The sequence below is a fragment of the Carcharodon carcharias genome, chromosome 14 (assembly GCF_017639515.1).
Source record: "Carcharodon carcharias isolate sCarCar2 chromosome 14, sCarCar2.pri, whole genome shotgun sequence".
Classification (NCBI taxonomy): domain Eukaryota; kingdom Metazoa; phylum Chordata; class Chondrichthyes; order Lamniformes; family Lamnidae; genus Carcharodon; species Carcharodon carcharias.
This window is the reverse complement of record NC_054480.1, coordinates 43,076,018-43,098,661: the sequence shown is the minus strand read 5'-3', so window position 1 is coordinate 43,098,661 and position 22,644 is coordinate 43,076,018. Positions and strand designations below refer to the sequence as shown.

Sequence of the window (22,644 nt, the reverse complement as noted above, 5' to 3'; positions counted from 1 at the left end):
GGCTGTAGCATAGAGACAGAGTTTGAGCTGAAAGCACACAAGTGTAGCTGCTGAATACCTTTGTAAATAAACAGAATGTGTTTCACCTAAAAAGTGTCTACTGACCTACTGTCTATTGTACCAACTCGGCCATCCCAAAACAAGTGTGCAACCTGGATCCATAAGTCCCAACAAACTGGTGACCAGTATCCAACAATGGCTTACCAGAAGTAATTATTTCAGATAATGGTATTGTGTTCACTGGTACAGAATTTCAGAGATTCATGAGTTTAAATGGAAGTAAGCATATTAAAACAGCACCATATCATCCCCCATCAAATGGTTTAACTGAAAGAGCAGGAAAGCTTTAAAATCAGGAATGAAGAAGTTATCTGAAGGTACTTTAGAAACTCAACTTTCACTTTTTCTTCTCAATTATTGTACGGCTCCTCATGCAACTATGGGTTCAACAGCATCTGAATTATGAATGAAACGCTGCCTTTGTACAAGGTTAAGTCTGTTGTTTAGATACTTAAGAGGGGAATGTAGAGAAGAATCAGAGTAGTCAGAAGTTGAATCGCAATATTCATAGCAAAGCTTGAAGATTTATTGAGGGATATACAGTTTTCATGCGGTAATTTGGAAATGGTCCTAGTTGGGTTCTTGGTATAACTGTCTGGACCTTTGTCATTTCAAGTGGAAGTGGAAGACTGGATTGTTTGAAAACATGTGGATCATCTGAGGAGTAGAGAAACTTCCAAAAACCAGTTATTCCGCTTGTACTTGATGTTGAACCTTTAATCCCTGAGGTGACAGATTGACTGAGAATAGACATGCCTGATGTCTCTATTGAATTGCCTAATACTGATCTGCTACTTTCTAAGGATGTCCCTGATGCTGCAGTTCCTGATCATGTTGATCCAGTGGGAGAATCTCAAGTGGTGGAGCTACACCATCCTAACCGAATTAGGAAACCATATCAGAGTCTTATCTTTAATCACATGACATGTATATATATATATATATATGTCGTAGATTAAAATATTATTTCTAAATAGGAAATGTAAAAAAAACTAAAGGGGAGAAAATGTAGTGATTGAAGGTATAACCTTTCCTATCGCCTTGAGGGGTCATGTGATTGTACTGACGAATGAGTCCTAAACCTGGGTAATCTTAGGGGCGGAGATTTCTAGTCATGGACCTGGTTCAAGCATGTAGCTTCTAAAAGAGCTCTGTAATAAAGTTATCTGTTTCAAGCAAGAAGCCTGTTCGGTACCTCAAGTTCATTACACCACCTCACCCTCAACCCCACCCCACCACTACCTCAAAAGCCCTGGGCATATTCTTGAGGGCCCACCAGTGGTCTGTTTAAGCAACACTGGATAGGCCACTTATTGCACAGTACAAATGGCAGACTATGTAAGGCACATGCTTATCCCAATTGAATTCAAAAATTGAAAACAGGATTCTACAATCATCGTAGGGCTATAGTTTACATATTTAAACAGCTCTACACCTGAAATAGACATGTTGCTTGCCTATTTGAAAATTATATCAGATGGGCTTTTGATGCCTGAGGAACAGCACTCTCATTCTTAACAATGGGTGGTTAAGATCCTCCTCTAACCAACAGCAGGTGACCGAGGGTCCACCATTTAGAGAGTTTCAACTGCCGGGCATATGTTTTTCAGTCAAGAAACAGCTGGCCAGCAGTTTAAAATTGCCCCCATTGGTTTTTCCATTCTCTCCTCTCCTCCTTGTGCAAAAAGTAATGTAATGTCAGATACTGGTTGGTTTTGCAAGTAAACTTTATATCTATGTTAGAAAATTGGCCTTTAAGTCTACCCAGTTTATGTTAAAGTTTCAAAATGCAATGGCGAGACCAACCTAGGTTGGAACTCTGGAACTGGAGCTGGTGAGAAACAGTCTATAGAGGAGGGATGTGGGGTGGTTTGCATAGATCAGTGCTTCAATGTATTCAATAATCTAAGTTAGCACTGGCTCAGTGATTGCACTCTTGTCTGTGAATCAGAAGATCATAGGATCAAACTTCCAACAGAGAATTCAGCAAACAAACCAGACTATCATATCAGAAGAAGGAGTGCCACAATGTTGCAAGGTGCTGCTTTTCAGTGAGATATTAAATTGAAGTCATGTTTAATCCCTCAGTTGGAACTAAAAGATCCCCTGTCATTATCTGAAGAAGAGCAGGGGATTTTTCTCAGTATGCTACTCATTTAACTAGTAAACATCACTACAAAAACAGGTTATCTGGTCAATGTTCTCTTACTTTTATTGGAACGTTGCTATGCACAAATTGGCTGTTTTACTTGCCAACATTACAACAGTGACTATGTGCGGAATTTAATTCAGGCGTCGGGAGTCTTGCTTGCAGCTGGAAAGCCTGTGAGAGCCAGGCATCACCTCCACTGTGGAAGCCCAGCAGTATTTTAGGCACTTAACTGGCCAGCAACGGCCTTCCCCAGGATTTAGGACCCTGGGGGCGGAAATTCCACCCCCAAGAGCTGCCGACCAATCAGAGGCCTTTAACAGATATCAGGAAGAACTTTTTACTCAAGAGTATTATCTGTTGGGCAGGGTACAAGAGTTAATAATGTTGGATATGCTTAAAATATAATTGGATCCTGTGATAGGAGTGATATTAGATTAAAGGAATTTGCTCTAATGGAGCAAATGGCCTTTTCTTATCAGTACCTTTTCATGTCATGATGTTATTAAACTGGTTATCTGCTTTTGCAAATATGTTTGCTAGCCTGTAAACATTATATTGGCATCCAAAAGTAATAAGTCACCTGTTTGAAATTTTGGGAGCAAACTGATTGAGTTTATTTATGAATCTCAAAAAGCATGGGGATAGGGTTATTTGGCCCATCAAATCTGCTGTTTCTGCAGACCATGTAGAATTGTCATAGTACGAAAGATTTAATACTGTAGAAAGCCTAGAGGAGTATAGAAAGTATAGGGATGAAGTAAAAATGGAAATTAGAAAAGCAAAGGGAGGATACGAAAAAATATTGGCAGGTAAAAACGGAGAAAATCCTAAGATGTTTTACCAGTACGTTAAGAGCAAAAGAATAACTAAGGAAAAGGTAAGGCCTATCAGAGATGTACATGGTCACTTGTGCATTGATGCAAAAGGTACAGGCAGGATTCTCAATGAGTATTTTGTCTCTGCCTTCATAAGGAGGGATAATTCAGATATTCTTGTTAAAGAGGAGGAGTGTGAAATATTAGATACAATAAGCATCGTGAGAGAGGATGTACCAGAGGGACTGACATCCTTGAATGTGGATAAATCACCAGAGCCAGATGGACTGTATCCCAGGCTGCTGAAGGAAGCCAGGGAGGAAATACTGGATGCTCTGAGGATCATTTTCCAATCTTCACTAGATACAGATGAGGTCCCAGAGGATTGGAGGTCTGTGAACATTGTACCATTAATTAATGAGAGGAATAGGCCAGAAAACTATAGGCTGGTCACAGGATAAACTGTCACTTGGAAAGGCATGGATTGATCCGTGATAGTCAGCATGGTTTTGATAGGGGAAGATCATGTCTTACTAACTTAATAGGAATTTTTGAGGAAGTAATAAGGAGGATTGATGAGGGTAGTGTGGTGGATGTTGCCTATATGGATTTCAGTGAGGCATTTGACAAGGTCCCACATGGTAGATTGGTCAGGAAAGTGAGATCTCATGGGATACAGGGGAAGATGGCATGTTGAATCCAGAATTGGCTCAGTGATAGGAAACAAAAGGTAATGGTTGATGGATGTTTTTGTGAATGGAAAATGGTTTCCAGTGGTGTTCCACAGGGCTCAGTGTTGGGGCCCTTGCTGTTTGTTGTATATATTAATGATTTACACTTAACGTGGGGGGCATAATTGGGAAATTTGCAGATGACACAAACATTGGCCATGTAGTTGATCGTGAAGAGGATAGCTGTTGACTCCAGATTAATCTCAATGTTTTGGTTGAATGGGCAGAGAAGTGGCTAATGGAATTCTATCTGGAAAAGTGTGAGGTAATGCATTTGGGGAGGACAAACAAAGCAAGGGTAAACTCAATAAATGAGAAGTTATTGAGAGGGGTTGAGGAAGTGAGAGACCTTGGAGGGCATGTCCATAGGTCCTTGACGGTGGCAGGACAGGTGAACAAGGTGGTCAAGAAAACATATGGAACTCTTTCTTTTATTAGACGAGGTATTGAATTCAAAAGCAGGGATGTAATGATGGAACTGTATAAAATGCTGGTTAGGCCACAGCTGGAGCTCTCTGTGCAGTTCTGGTCACCACATTACAGGAGGGATGTAACTGCTGGAGAGAGTGCAGAGAAGATTTACAAGATTGTTTCCAGGGTTTGAAACTTGCAGCTATGAGGAGAGATTGGATAGACTAGGGTTGTTTTCCTTAAAACAGAGAAGGCTAAGGGGGTGACCTAATTGAGGTGTACAAAATTATGAAGGACCTAGATAGGGTAGACAGAAAAGACTTGTTTCCCGTAGCTGAGGGGTCAATTCCTAGGAGGCATAGATTTAAGGTGATGGGTAGAAGGGTTAGGAGGGACATGAGGAAAAACATTTTCCCCCAGAGGGTGATAGGTATCTGGAATTCACTGCCAAAGTTGATGGTTGAGGCTAAAACGCTCAACTCATTAAAAAAGACACTTGGATCAGCATCTGAAGTGCTGTAACCTGCAAGGCTACAGACTATGTGCTGGAAAGTAGGATTAAAATGAACAGCTAGTTTTTTTTTTCTCTGTTTGGCTGGCGCAGGCACGATAGGCTAAATGGCCTCTTTCTGCACTGTAACTTTTCTATAGTTCTTTGGTTCTATTATGTATTTTATCCAGCCAATTTATTCTCCAGAAGGAAAATGGCCCAGAAGTTAAACTCAGAATATCTATTTCTCCAAATGTCTGCTATTCAATGTTGGCTGACTGCCTGCAGGAAAAATCATACCCTTCACTTTCCTACCTTTACTTTCCTATAATCCAGCCCAGCTGCAAAGGAACCATTGTGCCATTTGGTGTACTAAACCCGAAAATTTTCTATCCCAGTAACCAAATAGTTAACCAGCTCATTGGCACAGCATTAAGGGGCTTGCTGAAAATCTGTTCCAAAGCTTAATGGTGTGGAGTTTGTGGTCAGTGGCAAAGTTAGTCTACCTGAGAGATTAAGCAATATTTCTGGTGCAAATTTCTCCCCTGTTGCCCTACAGCGGTACTGCACCTGATTCCAGCATTTGCTACTGGGGATTTCCCAGCATGGAGCTGGAGCAATGTCAGCAGGCTGTCTAAGCAGCCAATCACATTAGAGGATTTTTACAGACACACAAGCAGAAACAAAATGCAGTAAAATAAAACAAGTTTTACAATTTTTTTACATCGAACAAATTACAAATTAGGACATTCACACGGGGTGAGGAAAGAAGCTAAAATATTCTGTAAAATCTGTTCTAAAAGAAAGCCTAAAAAATCAACAATTAATCGCTTAACAGCACCCCACAATTACAAAATTATTTTTCAGGGCCAGCTCTGTTGTTCACCAAATTTTATTGACCACCTCGTCGTTAAAAACCCAGTTACACCTACTTGAACGAGGTGTAATTTTTTAATGGAGTTTTTAACAGTGATGTGGGAGCAGAAAAGTTGAAATTTTGACTGATTTAAATGACCGCTGCTTCTGAAGGGATGCAGTGTCCTGAGTGGCAGACCGCAACTTCAGGACTTCCACATGAATTTGCTCAAGCCCAACATCCCGAAGTTGCTGTTAGTTTCAAAAGGATAGTGACAACGATCACTGACAGTTTACCGTCAACTCCCGCACCTCCTTTCTCCACAAAGTCCAGCCCTATGTTTCCAGGATTCCCACTCAAACATTTTTAGTCCTGTGTCATCTACTTTCTTCAAAGCACAATTCTATTTGTCATTGCAATAACTTGTATCATCTTTCCTTGCGCATCCCTCTGGAATAAACATTAGAGGTGCACTTACAGGATGTACAACTTCATGAAAATCTAAATGAGAAACTTATTCCAATCCTTGGAACACTGCACTTTTATCTGAAAGTCTTACATATCAGCAGCAGAATTTTAACAAGAACTAGATCATTGTTTGCTTAAAATGTAACATTAATGTAGTCAGGAAGAAAGATTCTCAGTGAAATAGTGAACAGTCAGCGATGGAGAGCATGTGAAATCTGCAAGTACTATTCACAATTTAAGATATATTGAGCTGTAAATATAGTTGCATGGAAGAAACCATAGGTGGAGATGAAGGCCATGTTTTTCCGGCCCCGTCATGGCGGGATCTGCTGCAGGGGTTGTGACAGCCCAGCCAAAAGTCTGTTTACTTTCAGGGAGACTGGACACTCCCAGTGGCAGGTGGGGCTGGAAAATCCCACCCGAAATCTGGTGGTGGGCGGGAATGTTGGCATGATTTCTGCTGGGTCGGTGAACACGCGTGATCTTCCACTTTTCAGCTCATTGATTACACATGCACAAGGAGCTTGGAAAGTTTTGCGGCAGGGCAGGCAGGAAGCTGCCCACCCCGCCATTACCTCATGAGGTCGAGGATGCTGATGCCATTTTCAACGGGGACTCAGACACGCATTCATTCATTCATTGCTGGCCAGAAGCTCCACAATACTCCTTTGGAGTCCTTGTGGTCGCAGCTCATACTGGAGAAGTGGGAAGATGTGAGCAACCACATCCCAGGACATACAAGGGTGTCTCTGGCATTACCTTTTGCTCATCTCTAGATGAGCACAGCCAGTGTTACACCCATGGCCGGGTCAATGTGCACCATTGCAGTGGTTGATGCACACCAGCCTGTTATAGAGGTACTGCTGGCACTTGCTGCCCAGGCCCTTGCTCCTCATGGCCTTGTGCCAACCGGTGATGGGCCCTCCATCTCCTCACCTGGATAAGAGATATTACCAAAGCAGAGTTGCCTGCAGACTGCATCACCAACGCCTCAGTGGATGTGTGAACAAATTGAAGTGTTACATTTAGTGTGCATGTATTTTACGGGTATTCCTCCATCTCAGATCCAGCAGGCAAATGATAAGCCCTGCACCTGGCCTCCATCTAGATATGACATCCCACCCCACCCTTCCCAAGTAAAGGAAATCCTGGAGGACCAGAGATGGATGTTCCTCCCATTCATATTTAAATTCATATGGAGACAATGCTCTTTGACCAGGGTGATGAGAGACATGTGCAAGAAGCCTCACACAGACAATTTCCTGCTTGTCTCCACCACCTTTAGAACTCTACAAGGTGACCATTGCCTTGGCAGCATAGAATACCAACCGCATGACCCCTTGTCAGCCATAACCATTCACCTGGGAGGATGGAGGTTTGGAGTCAAGAATTGACTGCCCTCTACCTGCCGTACCCCTTGGACACATCCACCTCCCTCCATCCCTTTATCCATGTGCCTCACAGCAGCCGATGACAAATGGCACAGAATGAACAGCAGTTCCATACCTCGCTGGGATCTTGAGGTTCAGGAACAAACTTGTTGCAGTGTGGGCTTTACCATAGATTGAGGATCACAACTGAGCATGGTTCTCACACATTTCCTCATGATTATTTGGGGGTCACTTTAGTCAGCCAACTGTGCTGACCTTAAACTCTACCCACCTGAAAAGACCCTCCTCCCACTTCAAGGTTTTACATCGAATGTGTTGTATTACTGTAACTGGAAAGATAATGCGTGTTACTTTCCAGACTTACTCCACTACCTTCTACCCTCTCCCTGTCCCCACCAACTTCCCACCATCACCACTGACCCATCTAATATCATAATTCCTCTCCCTTCTATCACCTTTGAACCTCGTCCCATTACCCCGGACCCTATAGCCATTCACCTCCATATGCCTTTCCTCCCCTTGGAGCTGACACCTGTTACCATCCCCATGCTCACCCTGATCCTGCCCCCTCCTGTTATCTCTGCCACCTTTCTTGTTCCCCTCCGTGACCCAACCAATGACACATTCACCTGCCAGACTCACACCTTGAACCTGATACCCTATCACATTGCACATCTCCCTCTGACTGTAACTGTTCCCTCCTACCACCAGCACCCTGAGTTCGCCCTGCCAGGACCCCACCATCAACTCCACTGACCCCACCCTCTAACACACTCTCCCTCTTTCCCCTCACCCCAACCACCTTCCCCGCACACAATCCACCCCACTTACCCCACACACCCTCCCCACCTTTCCCAGACACCCTCCCTTCTATCTTCTCCTGTAAGCCTGCCTACCCTATCCAGCCTTGGATCTGCCTGTGAAACACTCACTCGAATTGTGACCTCTTAAAGGGAGGAAAAAGCAGCATCTACATACTTTGAGGTCATAGAACCATAGAAAAGTTACAGCACAGAAAGAAGCTATTCAGCCCATCATGTCTGCACTGGCCAAAAAAGAGAAAAAAATCTATCCACTCATTTGAACCCCACTTTCCAGCACATGGTCCTCAAACACCAATTTAGGCAGTGAATACCAAATCCCACCACCCTCTGGGTGAAAATGTTTTTCCTCATGTCCGCTCTAATCCTTCTACCCATCACCTTAAATCTATGCCTCTGGTAATTAATCCCTCAGCTAGAAGGAAAAAGGTCTTTCCTGTCTACGTTATCTAGGCCCCTTGTTCACCTCAATTAAGTAATCCCTCAGCCTCCTCTGTTCTAAGGAAAACAACCCTAGCATATCCAATCTTTCCTCATAGCTGCAATTTTCAAGCCCTGGCAACATTTTTGTAAATCTCCTCTCCAGGGCAATTATGTTCTTCCTGTAATGTGGTGACAGAACTGTACAAGAAGTTCCAGCTGTGGCCTAACTAGTGTTTTATACAGTTCCATCATTACATCCCTACTTTTGAATTCAATACCCCGTCCAATAAAGGAAAGCATTCCATATACTATCTTATCCACTTGTCCTGCCACCTTCAGGGACCTGTGGGCATGCACTCCAAGGTCTCTCACTTCCTCCCAACCCTTCTCAATATCCTCCTGTTTATTGAGTATTCCTTGCTTTGTTTGCCCTCACATGTCCAGAAAGGGAGAGAGAAACAGAATGAGAGAGTGGAGAGAAACCGATGAAGTGAAGCTCACCAGTTGCACGCCTGTCACGTACGGTCATGAAATGGGTCATTCTAATGACCCGGTGGCGGGGCACTTAATTTGATTCCAGTGAGTTGGGCTTTTAATGAACATTCATGAGATGCAAATTAATGAAAAGATGGTTCTTGACATAGATCAGTAAGAATGCTGAGCCGCCTTTAATCTGCCATCAAAGTCAGGAGAACAAAATTCCAAACTGATTTCCCAATGGCAGGAAACTGATTTTTCCCATTACTCCAAAGTTTCTGCCCCTGACCACCATGATTCCCACCACTAGCGGGAGTGGAAAATTCCACTCCATTTTTTTTTATTTACAAAGGTACGTCTGGCATACATTCTTGAGTATGATACATTATCATTACTATTTTACCTATTATAGTACAGTAGTTAGCAGTGAAACTATTGGAAATTGGATATAATTAAGTTAAATTCAAGTTTGATCCATTTCCAAAATTATTTGTAGCCAACAGTGCTTTTCCCTAAAATATTATCTGCCATTATACTGCATGAAAGAGAAGGAAGTGAGAACAATGTTAAGAAGATAGGTAGCTAGAGTTGATGAGTCAAAAGGCATAGGTTTTGTGGCCTGTTGACATTTTCCTATTCCTGCCCTGGATCACAAAATTTGGCTCCATAACGCTGATAGTTTTGACATTCTGATACCAGTTTAGTAGCAAAAGGGCCTTATAATTTGTAGACATCGTTTCGGTAACCTCTCAGCCTCCTCTGTTCTAAGGAAAACAACCCTAGCCTATCCAATCTTTCCTTATAGCTGCAATGAGGGCCTCAGGAGGAGGTTTCTTCCACCCAGGCACTCTGCAAACAGTCCTCTTGCCTCTGCCTAAGCTAGGACCAGTATGTTCAGTATCTGTGATTCACAAAAGAGGTAGTCAGAGAACTTTGCCATCTCTTCGAATCAGACCTGTGGCCTTAGAACAGGATGAAGACGGCCCTGCAAGTGCCGATGAAGGTCACCATGACCCTGAATTTCTTTGTGATCAGATCCTTGCAGGTTGGAACAAGTGACATAGCTAACATCCCCCAGTATGCCATCCATTGTTGCATCAGAGAGGTGATGGAGGCTCTGTACGCCAGGAGAGAGGACTTCACTGTCTTCTATCTGAGCAGCAGGAGGAGTGCACATGTGCCTTTGCCAGGGTAGCAGGCTTTCTAATGCTGCAGAGCACCATCGACAGCATGCACATGACTGTGCAGGCACCACATCTTAATGGGAAGTGTACCAAAACTACAAAGTGTACCATTCACTCAATGTGCAGTTGGTGTGTGGCCACACCCAGCACACCAGGTTGTGAAAAGCCACACTCTGAATTAGAGCCATATGGAATTGAAACATTAACTCAGTTTCTCTCTCTACAGTGGCTGCCAGACCTGCTGAGCTTTTCCTGTTTTTGTTTGTGAAAACCCACTACCCTGGCAGCAATCACAATGTATTCATTCAGCATCAATCCGCTGTTCCAACTGTCTTTCAGCCATTGCGTCAGACCAGAGGGTGGTTGCTGGGCAACAAAGGTTAAATACATACAAATATATAAACAAGGAGCAGGAGTAGGCCATATGGCCTCATTTAATAAGATCATGGCTGATCTGATAGTAAACTGAAATCTGCATCCCACCTACCCCCGATAAACTATCACCCCCTTGCTTACCAAGAATCTATCCACCTCTGCCTTAAAAATATTCAAAGGCTCTGCTTCCACCATCTTTCAGGAAGAGAGTTCTGCTCTACAGCTGCCTCATGATTCTCTTTTGTAACTCAACCACACATGGTCAGCATTCATATAATGAGAGCCATTGCTGCCACAAGGAATGCCATTGAGCAGGCGATTGGGATACTGAAGCAATGATTCCACTGCCTCAACTGTTCATGAGGTGCTCCCCATTACCCACCAAAGTGGATGTCCCAATTTACGATGGTCTGCTACATCCTCTACAATCTGGCCATCACGAGAACACAACTCTTTTGCCACTAGGGATAGGGTGAGCACTTCAGGAAGAGGAGGACGAGCAGTCACAGGAGGAAGAGAAAGAAGGGGTGATGCAGCCAGCACATCTCACATCTTACCATCCTACTCTTATGGGCCAACACATTCTTGTTCACAATCCTGAAATAAAACAACAAAACAAAACAACAAAACAACTACTATGTAGCAGCTTTATCCAACAAGACATCCCATATTCCATACAACACTCAACCAATCACTTTTATGAAATTCCTTATTGCTCATTGTCAGTCTGAAGGTGCTCCTATTTAGTTCTAACCCAGTGTCTTCAGCATGGTTGATAGAAATCTGCTAACATTCAGTGGGGGGGACTTCAGATGGCTTTGCAGGACAACGCATGCAGCTTTGGCCATAGAAGCTTCGGTTTCAGGGACCACCTCAGCAAGGACAACAGCAGTCTTGGCTAGCTGAAATGCAGCAGCAAAGGAACTGGTGGAGTAGCAGTGGTGGGAGCACAAATATTATCCTCCTGAGAGAGGACAGCATGTTCGCGCTCCACTGTGTCACTGCCACCTCCTCAGGGTGGTGATGCGGTTATTTTAATAATCTGCTGGAGGACAGATTGGTGGACGTTTGTGACACTCTTAAAACTTTTTTGTGAGCTAGCATCCACAGCCATGATAACAGCAGACAGAGCCTGCATGGCATCATGCTGGGCTTGTATATCAACAAGCTGAAATTTCATGACCCCGGTCTGAATTTCTTCTGAAGCACTCAAACAAAGGGCAGCTTCTGCTTATAATGCAGTGGAAGCTTTGATATCAGCCATCAGACACTGGATCATGGTCTGGTCAGCAGGTGCCTGTATGAAGTGACCCACCACTTGCACACTGGATATTTGAAACACAAGCTCTTTGCAAAATGTTGTGCCAGGTTGGAGCTGTACTCCTCCATGCTCCTTGATAGTGACAACAGGCTTTTTCACAGGCCTGCCAATGCACCAAGCATTATATGTTATATTATGCCCATCGTGTACAAACTTGCCCTCAGGGGAGCTGGTACCTGCACTATCATTTCCCCCTGGGGTGGTGGCAGCCCACTTTTGCCCAGTGACTCATCACGCTCAGATCCGACCTCTAAGCTATCCTCTAAAGTTTGTGAAGTCCCACTATCAGAGCTAAAGGCTGTGACTGTGAGATCAAATGAAAGTGTTTCTTCTTCAACATTGTCATGCTCCACAAGGACTTCAGCCTCCTGCATCACTGCCTGACCAGCTGGTAGTTCTTGTGTACTGAAAGCATAAGGCATTATGGCAGGGTTGGGGTGAGAGAAAGAGGGAGGTGTGGACTGTTGTAAAGAGAGGTGGTTGTGGAAAGCAAGAGGTGCTTAGTTACACCATCTGCAAACAGTAAATGATTATAGATTGCAGGTCAACGGTGAAGCAGAATTTGAGCAGGTGGATTGGGCATCTTTGTCATTCACAATGGTTTCAGTCCCACCACTTACAACTGCCTTAGTGACAGTCACTCCAGTGATGGCCAGCACTGTCTCCTCTATGGGGATAAGCACATGCAGCTGTGCTTACCCCGCTCCTGAAATCTGTTGCTGCTGTCTATTAGGGGCCACCTTGTCCTGAAAGAGAGTGCAAAGTACGTCAGTGAATTTGGAGCAATGTGTTTGGGTGATGTGCCTGCCATAGTTCAATAGCTGGTAGTGTGTGAAATCTGCGAGATGGGAGTGTGTGACTTGCACCAGTATTAAGTATGTGAGGGTAAGGTGAGGCTATAAATCTGAGGTACGAATGATAGTTGATAGATATTATTGCTCGGCAAGTGAAGGAGCTTCTGTGCATTGCGCAATATGTTTGGCTAATGATGCAGATGGTAAGGCATGGAATGTGAAGGTGCATTCACCGACTTTGACCGTTCACAAGTCTTCTTTTGAGACAGCATCCACTCGGGTCTAGACTGCTGGCATTGACCACAATGGCTATCTGCTCCCATTGCTTTGTCAGTACCTGTCTGAAGGATGTACTGGCTCCCTCTAAGGAAAGAGGACCTCTCTCCTCCTGAACAGCTCCTGCACCAAGGCCTCCAGTGTGGCATCTGAGAACCTTGGGGTATGCTCTCTGGCCTATTGCACCATCTTTGTAGGTTCTTCCTGGTCTTTAACTCTTTTTTAACCATTTTGAGCCCCTGCTGTAGCCAAGTTGCCCCTTACTTTTAAGAGGTGCAGTCTTGGCTTGAAGTTAGCACAGGCTAATTTTAAGTGGTGTTAGCTTCACATAAACCTGGGCCTCCTACTGCCATTTAACAATGCATACAGCATGGGACTGCAAGCTGCAATCATAAGGGGGAGTGTGTATAGGTGCCAATAAAGGAGGGATAGATTAACTTTCAAAATTAGTAACATATACCCATATATGTGAATTTGTTAATTGATAAAATGTTTATTGGTGGGTCAGTGATGGTTTAAACTAAAGAATAATGTTAGAAGTAGGAAAATTTAGGTAAATATTGTAGTTTTTAAAATGCAGCAAACACATGAAAAGTTAAAAAGTTTTCAAAAATCTATTCTATGTTGAAAAAACAAATTCATTCTACAGGTTTTACCAAAAATAATCTGCACTTAGTGTAATGCTGATTTTAAATTACATGTAGCATATTGGGCGATTGTGTTATACATCTGTGTAATTTTAAGTTTGTTTCAGGCAAGGGAATACTGGTTTCAGTTATTAAAAAATCAGATCCTGCAAGAGGATCAAGTAACTGCAGGGATGAAGGATATATTGGTGAAGATGCAAATGTGATATAAGAAAATGGTATTGGACAACAAAGGTGCAATCTTCATAGTCTGACATGACAGCATGGTTTTAAGCATTTTTAAACACAGAAGGTAAAGCACCTTGCTTATATATTATATCAGGAGCTTCCAATAGCTTAGGAACTGCAGCATTTATTAGAAGCGAGTTATTAAAAGCTAAGGGCAAGGCTTTTTTTTACACATTTGATCAAATTTCAAGATATTAGAACATATTTTAATGCTGGATAACTGCATAATGCTGGTGAAAACATTGTGCCCAGAAATACTTTGCAGTGAATTTCAAGACAGAAATCCAATCAAGGGGTTTACATGACCACATAAACCGTACCAGCTGGGGTCATGTTCAATATCTAAATATGAGATTGGATTAATTCATATTGTTTTGAACATATTCTAAAGAAAGATGATCAATTTCTATTGTTATTTTGATTACGAAAATGTCATAGGTTTACCTATTTGCAACATCATTGTCTTCGAAATATCACATGATTTAAGACAAAGCGAGTTATCAACGTTATAGCTGGAACCTTAGGGTATATTAGATTGGCGACATTGAACTAGAAGGTATTTTACATTCACCCTGCAGATTTCACTGAATTACCAGCATTTGTTCCTATCGCATACGAAAGAAAACGAAAGTCTTCTTAAACCTAATGACACTACTAATGAAACTACTGATCAAAAACTATTCCTGATTTGAATATTTTAAACGACATCTTTTGTGTATGGGCTGTTTTTGTTTCGTACACTTACAGTAGTGTCAAGGGTACCAAAGCCATTTGCCCGTACATTATGATACCACGTCAAAATACTATAGAGGACGTATTTAAATGTGTTTGAGCTAACCAATAAAAGGCAAGAGGAAGTAGAAAACCCCCATCCATGTCATAAACAGCAGATGTGAACACGGCAGGGGTTTGATATTTCTGCACTTTATGTCAAATAATAGAATGACATTCAGAATCAACTTGTTCCAGAGGGTTTAACATCACATAGCGAAACCGAGTGAGATGCTTGAAACAAAAGACTTCCGTCTTACTGCCTTTTATTGCGAGTAGATATACAGGAGTCTCTACGTTATTTTTGGTCTTTTAACAGATACTTTAACCCGTACGTTGGTTAAGCTAGCATAACCATCCAAATCCCACACACAAATCATTTCAGTAATTAATAAACATATGTCTGCATTATGCAACACCGTGGCAGTACACAATGTCTCCCGTGTGTGATAACATGCTCTCCACATTATTCCATGTTTTTGAGACATTGTGGGCGTTGCTGCGGTATTTCCTTCCATAATGAAATGACATTCCTCAGGTAAAATTCACTCTTTGATTTAGTAGTCGATAATAAAAATATTTCACACGATTCCCTATCATGCAACAACACGAGGCAATGAAAGTGACAGACGAAATCTGGAGATTGTAAAAAGGACACACTAGAAGCATTCAGTGCATAATTCTAGCAAATTCCTGGTGCCTTCATTTAAAAAAAAAGTTTACATTACAATAACAAAACCTTATAAATCGCCTTACAGGTACTGCAAGCCATTCCGATTCCCTATTGTTGTGTAATTTTATGCACTGTGATCACCTACAGCGAATTGCAGTATTTACCTTCTGAGAGCTGAACGACTGAGTCCAATGATACAAGACGGTACTGTCGCTGTCTTTTTCGTTTTTATCAGAGAAAAATCCCGCCTGTTCTGCGGCTGGGGTGCTGCTTTGGTCGCCTTCGTTGATTTTTCCATCGCTTTCTGTTGTTGAGATTGGCCACCAGCTGCAGTTTGAGGCAGGAGAATTCTGAGACGCCATGACAGAGAAAAAAAGGGCGAGAATCGAGGGGGAACAGCATCAACCTCAGCATCAGCACCAGAACCAGAAACAGGAAGAGACCCAGCAACCTTCAGCCTGTCACATCATTTTAATATGTATTAGATATGAGATGTGCGTATATTTTATCTATATTTATATATATATATATATTTGGTAGATAGGGTTACAAGGTATTCTAAGAGTGTACATTTGAGAGTGATGAATACTCGTAACAATATATACATCTACTATAATGGGCTGGTTGAACTATATATTATAGAATGGGGCATCCAATTTTATGGAGCCTTGTAGGATTTAATTAAATTGCATGCACACTTGTGGTTATATCTTGCAGATGAGAGGTTGCACTAGGTGACATCCTACAGCCCTGAAATACATACAGGTTGCTGGGGTTCATCCAATAGCACCCTGTCAGATAACATATAATAGACCTCTATAACAATTATTTGAAATAATATGTATAGTTTTATTATAGGTATGTATGTTCTGAGGTGATAAATTATTTTGTTTTTTTAAGGTAATGCATTCATCAAGTAGAAAATAACAGTTCACCCAAGATGACTCAGATGATGGAATATTCCAGAATATAGCATATTGACCTGATCAGCACAACACATGAACATCCATTTAGAGATCTGATAGAGGTGTTCAAAAATCATGAGGGGTCTGGGCAGAGTATATTGGGAGAAACTGTTCCCACTCCTGAAGGCATCAGGAATGAGAGGGCATAAATTTAAAGCAATTAGTAAAAGAAGCAAAAGTGATAGACCTATCAGACCTACTCCTGGAGGCAGAAGGCATTGCACTAAATGAATACTTTGCATTTGTTTTTACCAAGGATGAGCTTACTTAGTGAATGAGGAGGTAGTTGAGATGCTGGATGGGCTAAAAATTGATAAAGAGAGGGTGTTAGAATGGCTGGCTGTACTTAAGATAAGTCACCTAGACACATCTGAGGATACTTAGTGAAGTAAGGGTGGAAATTCTGGAGACACTGGCCATCGTCTTCCAATCCTCCTTGCTTATGGCAGTGGTGCCAGAGGATTAGAAAACTGCAAATGTTACACTCTTGTTCAAAAAAGGGTGTAAGGATAAACCACAGGCCAATCAGTTTAACCCCGGGTCTGGTGGGAAAGCCTTTAAAATGATAACCAGGAACAAAATTAACAGTAACCTGGACAAATACAGGTTAATTAAGGAAAGCCAGCATGGCTTTGTTAAAGGAAGATTGTGTTTAACTAATTTGCTTTTTTATGAGGTAACAGAGAGGGTTGATGAGGACAATGGAGTTGAAGTGATATAAAGGGCTTCCGAAGGATGTTTGGTGAAGTGTCCAAAAATAAGCTTGTCAGGAAAATTGGAATCAAAAGGATTCTGGCAGCATGGATCATAAATTGTCTTGAGTTACAGGACACAGAAGTCAGTACTAGGACCATTTCTTAACTTGATCTATATTAATGACTTGAGTTTGCACAACTCCAAAATTTGCATGTAACACAACTGTGAGGTGGTTAGTAATAGACTTCAATAGGACATAGGTTGATGGAATGAGCAGACATGTGGTGAATGAAATTCAATGCTCTTTTTCAAAATAGTGCCATTGGGTCTTTAACATCTAATGCAAAAGAGAGCACCACCAACTATGCAGCATTCCCTCAGTACTGTATTGGAATGTCAGCCTTGATTTTTCTACTCAAGTTTTGGAGTGTAGCTTGAACTTATGACTCAATAGCAACAGTGCTACCAACTGAGCCATGGCTCATAGTCCATGAATCTGAGGCATTATAAATGGAGACATATGCCTGAATTTTTGTAAAAAATGGTGAGCCTCTCCATTATTATAAAAAAGGCCCTGGAGGCCAGAAAACAGAAGTCCCGCCCCCAAACATGAAATCTACCATATTTTCAGAGGTGGAATAGTTTCTAATTTGTACAGCCATGGTTCACAGAGACAATTGCACATGTTAAAGTGCAGCTGCATCAGGCTGATCTGATTTTTGCCAGTGGATATCCAAACATGACTTGTTCACTTTGATAAACTGGTAGGAGAAGGTCTAAACTTGCCGCAGTACTTTGGAGAGGTGGAATACCCTTTTGGAGAGACAGGGTACCCTTTTGCATATTGTCCTGGGACACCTATGGGGGAGATAAGGTGCCCTTTGGGATTGTTAAAAGTAGACATGATTATGTGTAAAAAGTGCATAAACTCATTGGAGCTGTCAAGAGAATTGTTAAGGCATTTAAAACTCCTGCCTTTAAATAATTGAAAATACTGCCTGTTGTGCTTTAAAAAAAAGTGCTTGCTATTTCGCTCTGTCTGTTGACATAAGCCTGAGGGTTATCATTACAAGATTAGTACTACATGACTGATTTCATAACCTTTGATTATCACAGCAGGGTGCCTGCCAGTACATGGTTTGATTGACAGCTCCTGTGGTTATAAACTCTTTGAAGTAGGACTATGAATTCCAATGCTTGTTTTTATAAGGGATTAAAGGAAGTTAAATGTAGTGAATGCTCTTTGTTATCAATGAGATAGTGAACTCATCAATAGATGCTTGAGGACTTTATTTAACTTCAGCATGCATCCTGAGGTTTGCCCATGGTGGACACTGGGTGAGTTGGTATGGTAGGTTTAACAGCAAAAAGAAGGTGGGGGTGGGGCAGAATGAATTGGCATGGCACCAAGTTGGCATAGGGGCTATAAAGGGTCTTGGTGGGTGGGTAGTGGGTAATAGCACATATTGGCCTGGAGGGTATGAGAGGCAATGGGGGGTGGGGGGGGAGGTGGTGGTATGAGAGGGGACCCATGAGGTAGATGGATTGGTGCAGATGGGACATGGGGAGTGTACAGGCAGGAGGGGGGTTGTTGAGAGGGTGTGAGGGCTGATTTATTCTGGTTTATTTTTAAACAGTGCTGGTGCACTAAGGCAGGCCTTCCACCCAGACCACCACCACACTGTTTCTGGGGTGGCCTGTCATGACTCCCATTTTCAGTACCCCCCCCCCCCCCCCCCACCCCCCCCCACCCACCCACCAACTGAAAGTCTGGAGTTCTGGGGCACTTTCTCCTGAATCAGGTTTGCAGATCTGGGAATTGCCTTGAGTCTGCACTCCCAACCCAGGAGCGAAAATTCAGGCCATAGAGTGCCAAAGCAAGGAAGATGTGTTGAAACTTTATAAAACAATAGTTCAGCCTCAACTGGTGTATCATATTTAATTCCAGGCACCACTGATTAAGAAAGATGTGAAGACTTTAGGGAAGGTGAAGAAAAGATCTAAAAGTAGGATTCCAGGGATGAAGGGACATCAGTTACATCGATAGATTGGTGAAGCTGGGTTCTTCTGTTTAGCGAAGAGTTGGTTGAGAGGAGATTTGATAGAGGTGTTCAAAATCATGAGTGGTGTAGACAGAATAGATAGAAAGAAACTATTCCCATTGGTGGAAGGGTCAAGAACCAGAGCACACTGATTTAAAGTGATTGGCAAAAGAACAAAAGGCGACATGAGGAAAACATTTCTATGCAGCAAATAATTCCAATCTGGGATGCATTGCCTGAAAGGGTGTTGAAGGTAGATTCAATTGTAGCTTTCAAGAGGGAATTAGATAAACAGATGGGTCTGAATCTTCCTCTGGGCTTCGGAAACTTGACCTACATGCTTTTGCAGATTGCAAACTGCACACCCAATCCATTTGTGACTTAATGCACCATTTTTGTCTTTTTGCACTGAGGTTGGGTTTGAAGTGCAGTTTTCAAGCCATGCTGAAGTATGTGAGGAGTGTGGGTGTGGAGGCGGGCCAGTTAGAAGGCCCACCTCGGTTCTTCAACACAGTATCCCAGCTCCCAACTGTTCAAAGGCCCCCTAAACTTCAACCCTCACCTCCCTCACCCCCACTCAACCCATTTCAGCCCTCCTCAGATCACCCATGCCACTTCTATGGCCCCATGTATCCTCCAGAACCACTCACCCAGCATGCACCATGTACAGTCCTCAGATTCCATGCAATATCAATGGAAAATATTTTACATTCCTGGGGGACTAGTGGGGATGGGGGTGGGGGGTTGGAAATAAACTTGTCATCATTTACATAATCTAATAAAAGCTTATGCTGTTGCTACTGAGAAAAAAAATATTTTGCCATATGATAAACTTAATTTTATTAGCTGGTGTCCACAAACCAGAAACCACATCAAAGGGACAATCTGTTATTGAAACTTCTTGAAACAGTCATTTGTTCTCAGATGAATGGAACACCTACTGTGCTGATATCCATTAGCACTTGAAACTCAGCCAAGCATTGAAAATGGCCACAGCTGTCCAAACAATAGACTGCTCTATCAGAAGGAAAGAATAGTAGGTCCTCATTTCAATTTCAAAGCAGTTTGCTTGTCAATAAATGTAAAGGAGGAGGTGGCTAGATTTTTTAAGTATAAAACCTAGTTTTTCTTAGTCAGAGCTATTTAAATCACAGTAGAAAAGATAACAGCACAGGCTGACGGGACATTTTCTTACATTTTTTGTTGCATAATGGTGCTTTCTCCCATGGAAAAGCATTCTAATGTATATACGAACATACAAACAAGGAGCAGGAGTAGGCCATTCAGCCCCTGAGCCTGTTCCACCATTTAATAAGATCATGGCTGATCTGATAGTAACCTGAAATCTGCATCCCACCTACTCTCAATAACATATCACCCCCTTGCTTACCAAGAATCTATCCACCTCTGCCTTAAATACATAAGGCTGGTCAATGTTTGGATCAACAAACCTTTAAAGGACAGATCCCTATGAGTCACTAGGTTTAAAATGCATTTACATCACAATACAACACCTAATAGTGACATTTGAAGGCGTGAAATTACTTTAATTAACCTTTCAGAATCTGTTCCAGACTTCTTAGCAGGCTTTCTGCTTGCTCCATGAACTTTCAAACCTGACGTGCTATTAACGGGCTTCCAAAACTCCATACTACCAGGAGAAAATGGTGTATGGGAGGAAATCTGATTTTCATCTCCATTTGAAATGGGGAAGTGGACCTTGGCAGGTGAGTACGTGATTTGCACAATCAGCATTCCCAACCCACAAAAAGGCCAGAGGAAAATAGTTGGGTCGGGAATGCAGAGGAAAATCTGATTTCCTCCAAAAAAGTACCAAGGCATTAGCACACTGAAACACACCTATGCAGCCAGATGAAAATTCAGCACCTAATGGGAAAAAAATTGCATAGGGAAAGAGTAGGGAGTGAGACAGCCTAAGTGGCTCTTGCAAAGAGCTGTTACAGGTTCACCGGGCAAATGGCCTCGTTCTATGCTGTAGCTATTGTACTATTCTATGATTCTAGAACATCCAGCTTATTCTTTCCAACAAACAATGTAGAATTTACACTGTAATGGGCCCTCAATTAATTTCATTACCTATATAAAATATAACCACATGTAAGATTTCTGGGAGGAAAGAATGATGAGATGTTTCCTTAGTTCCAAAATGAATTGGACATCAATTGCAGCATATCATTCTACATTAATACTCGAGGTAGAAGTGAAAAAAAATCCTGTGAAAACCAGAAATCAGAAGTAAAGTTAGAAGCTGCTGTAAATACACAGCCTGCTCATATTGGTACAGAGGAAAAATCTGTGTTCATTTCAAGTGTAGACCCTCAGAAATTAACAAAACCTCTACATCCAGCAAATTCTGATCGACGGATGATACTTAAAGGGCTGGATTTCTGGAACATGCCGACATTGGGGCATGATCTCAGTGCACTCACTTAATGATGTTGGCAACAAGACAATGCAATCAGGTCCGTGGTGTGATTAAGAGAGACCAGGGAGTTGGAGAAATCCATTGCGGATCTAAAGGCAACTCATTAGTTGAGGTAGTGAGTCACCAGATGAACTGGTTTGGAGCCTGCTGAGGAATATGAGAGTTTGGGGATGGGAAGGGAGAGCTGGAAATCAATAGGAGGGCAAATGGTGGCGGGCATCAGCCTGCAGTTTAATGTGGAGTTGGTAGGACAGGACTCTGCTTCGCCAGGCTTCACGATAAAGGAAGTAAAATGCTTGCATTTTGGGTGGCAGCTTCCAACAGTCCCTTTACCACTGATTTGGCTGCAGGGCATCTGAAAAAAACTGACTGGAGCAAGGGCAGTACATAATCAATTTCACAGAAGGAATTTTCACACACTCGGCCTAATTCCTGTTTCAGACATGTGTCCTAGATGCCTACTGACCAACTAGGTCTGATATGGCCAACGTATTTCTGAAGCTAAATGAACTTGTGCATGGGATTCCCAGATGCCCATTTCAAACCTGTAAAACTGACACAGCATGATACAATTTGCAGATTGGAGACCTTTGTGAGCACACAAGCACTGCAAGTTTTCCGATAACCCACCCAAATTAATATTCTTTATGTCTGCTAGATTTTAACTCTGTGGAGGTGAATGGGTTTTGAGTGAGGTAAAATTGAGCCTCATGTGTCAGCATAACTTGACTATCAAGATGTTTACATGATGACATGAAATATATGTTGATTATGCCTAATGGCACTCCAAAGTCTGGCAAAATATGTGCAACCTACATTCATGGCATGTTTACATTACATTGCATTCTGATATCTAATGCTGCTCCTCAATGATTTGGGAATAAGGAACAGTAAAGATTTCATAATCTTTATTTGGACATTGATTTATGGTGCTTGTCTTATATTTCTGTATAGAGCATTTAAGGTTTAGGTTAAAGTTAAAATATAATTTTTGACACAGCTGTAAATTTTATTAACAGAAAAGTAGAAAACTTATTGGACAGCTGATGCTTTTGGATATATTTTTAGCATTTCTAAGTTGTTGCCCAGTCTGTGATTTTGGCAGACAACGTTTTATTTGTTGAGCAGCAT

The 22,644-nt window shown here is 42.1% G+C and overlaps 1 protein-coding gene across 5 annotated transcripts in view; it reads right to left on the bottom strand.

Annotated features, from left to right (window-relative positions):
- gdap1l1 (ganglioside induced differentiation associated protein 1-like 1) overlaps window positions 1–15,726 on the bottom strand; it is a 76,424-nt gene extending 60,698 nt beyond the window's left edge. For 4 of the 5 annotated variants that reach the window (XM_041205081.1, XM_041205082.1, XM_041205085.1 and 1 more), the window contains exon 1: window positions 15,529–15,726. In XM_041205081.1, the coding sequence (XP_041061015.1) occupies window positions 15,529–15,726 (198 nt within the window). Of the gene's footprint in view, window positions 1–5,938; window positions 5,948–15,528 lie in introns of all 5 variants that reach the window. The other variant, XM_041205083.1, reaches the window with a different exon arrangement.
- Between the last annotated feature and the right edge of the window lie 6,918 nt (window positions 15,727–22,644).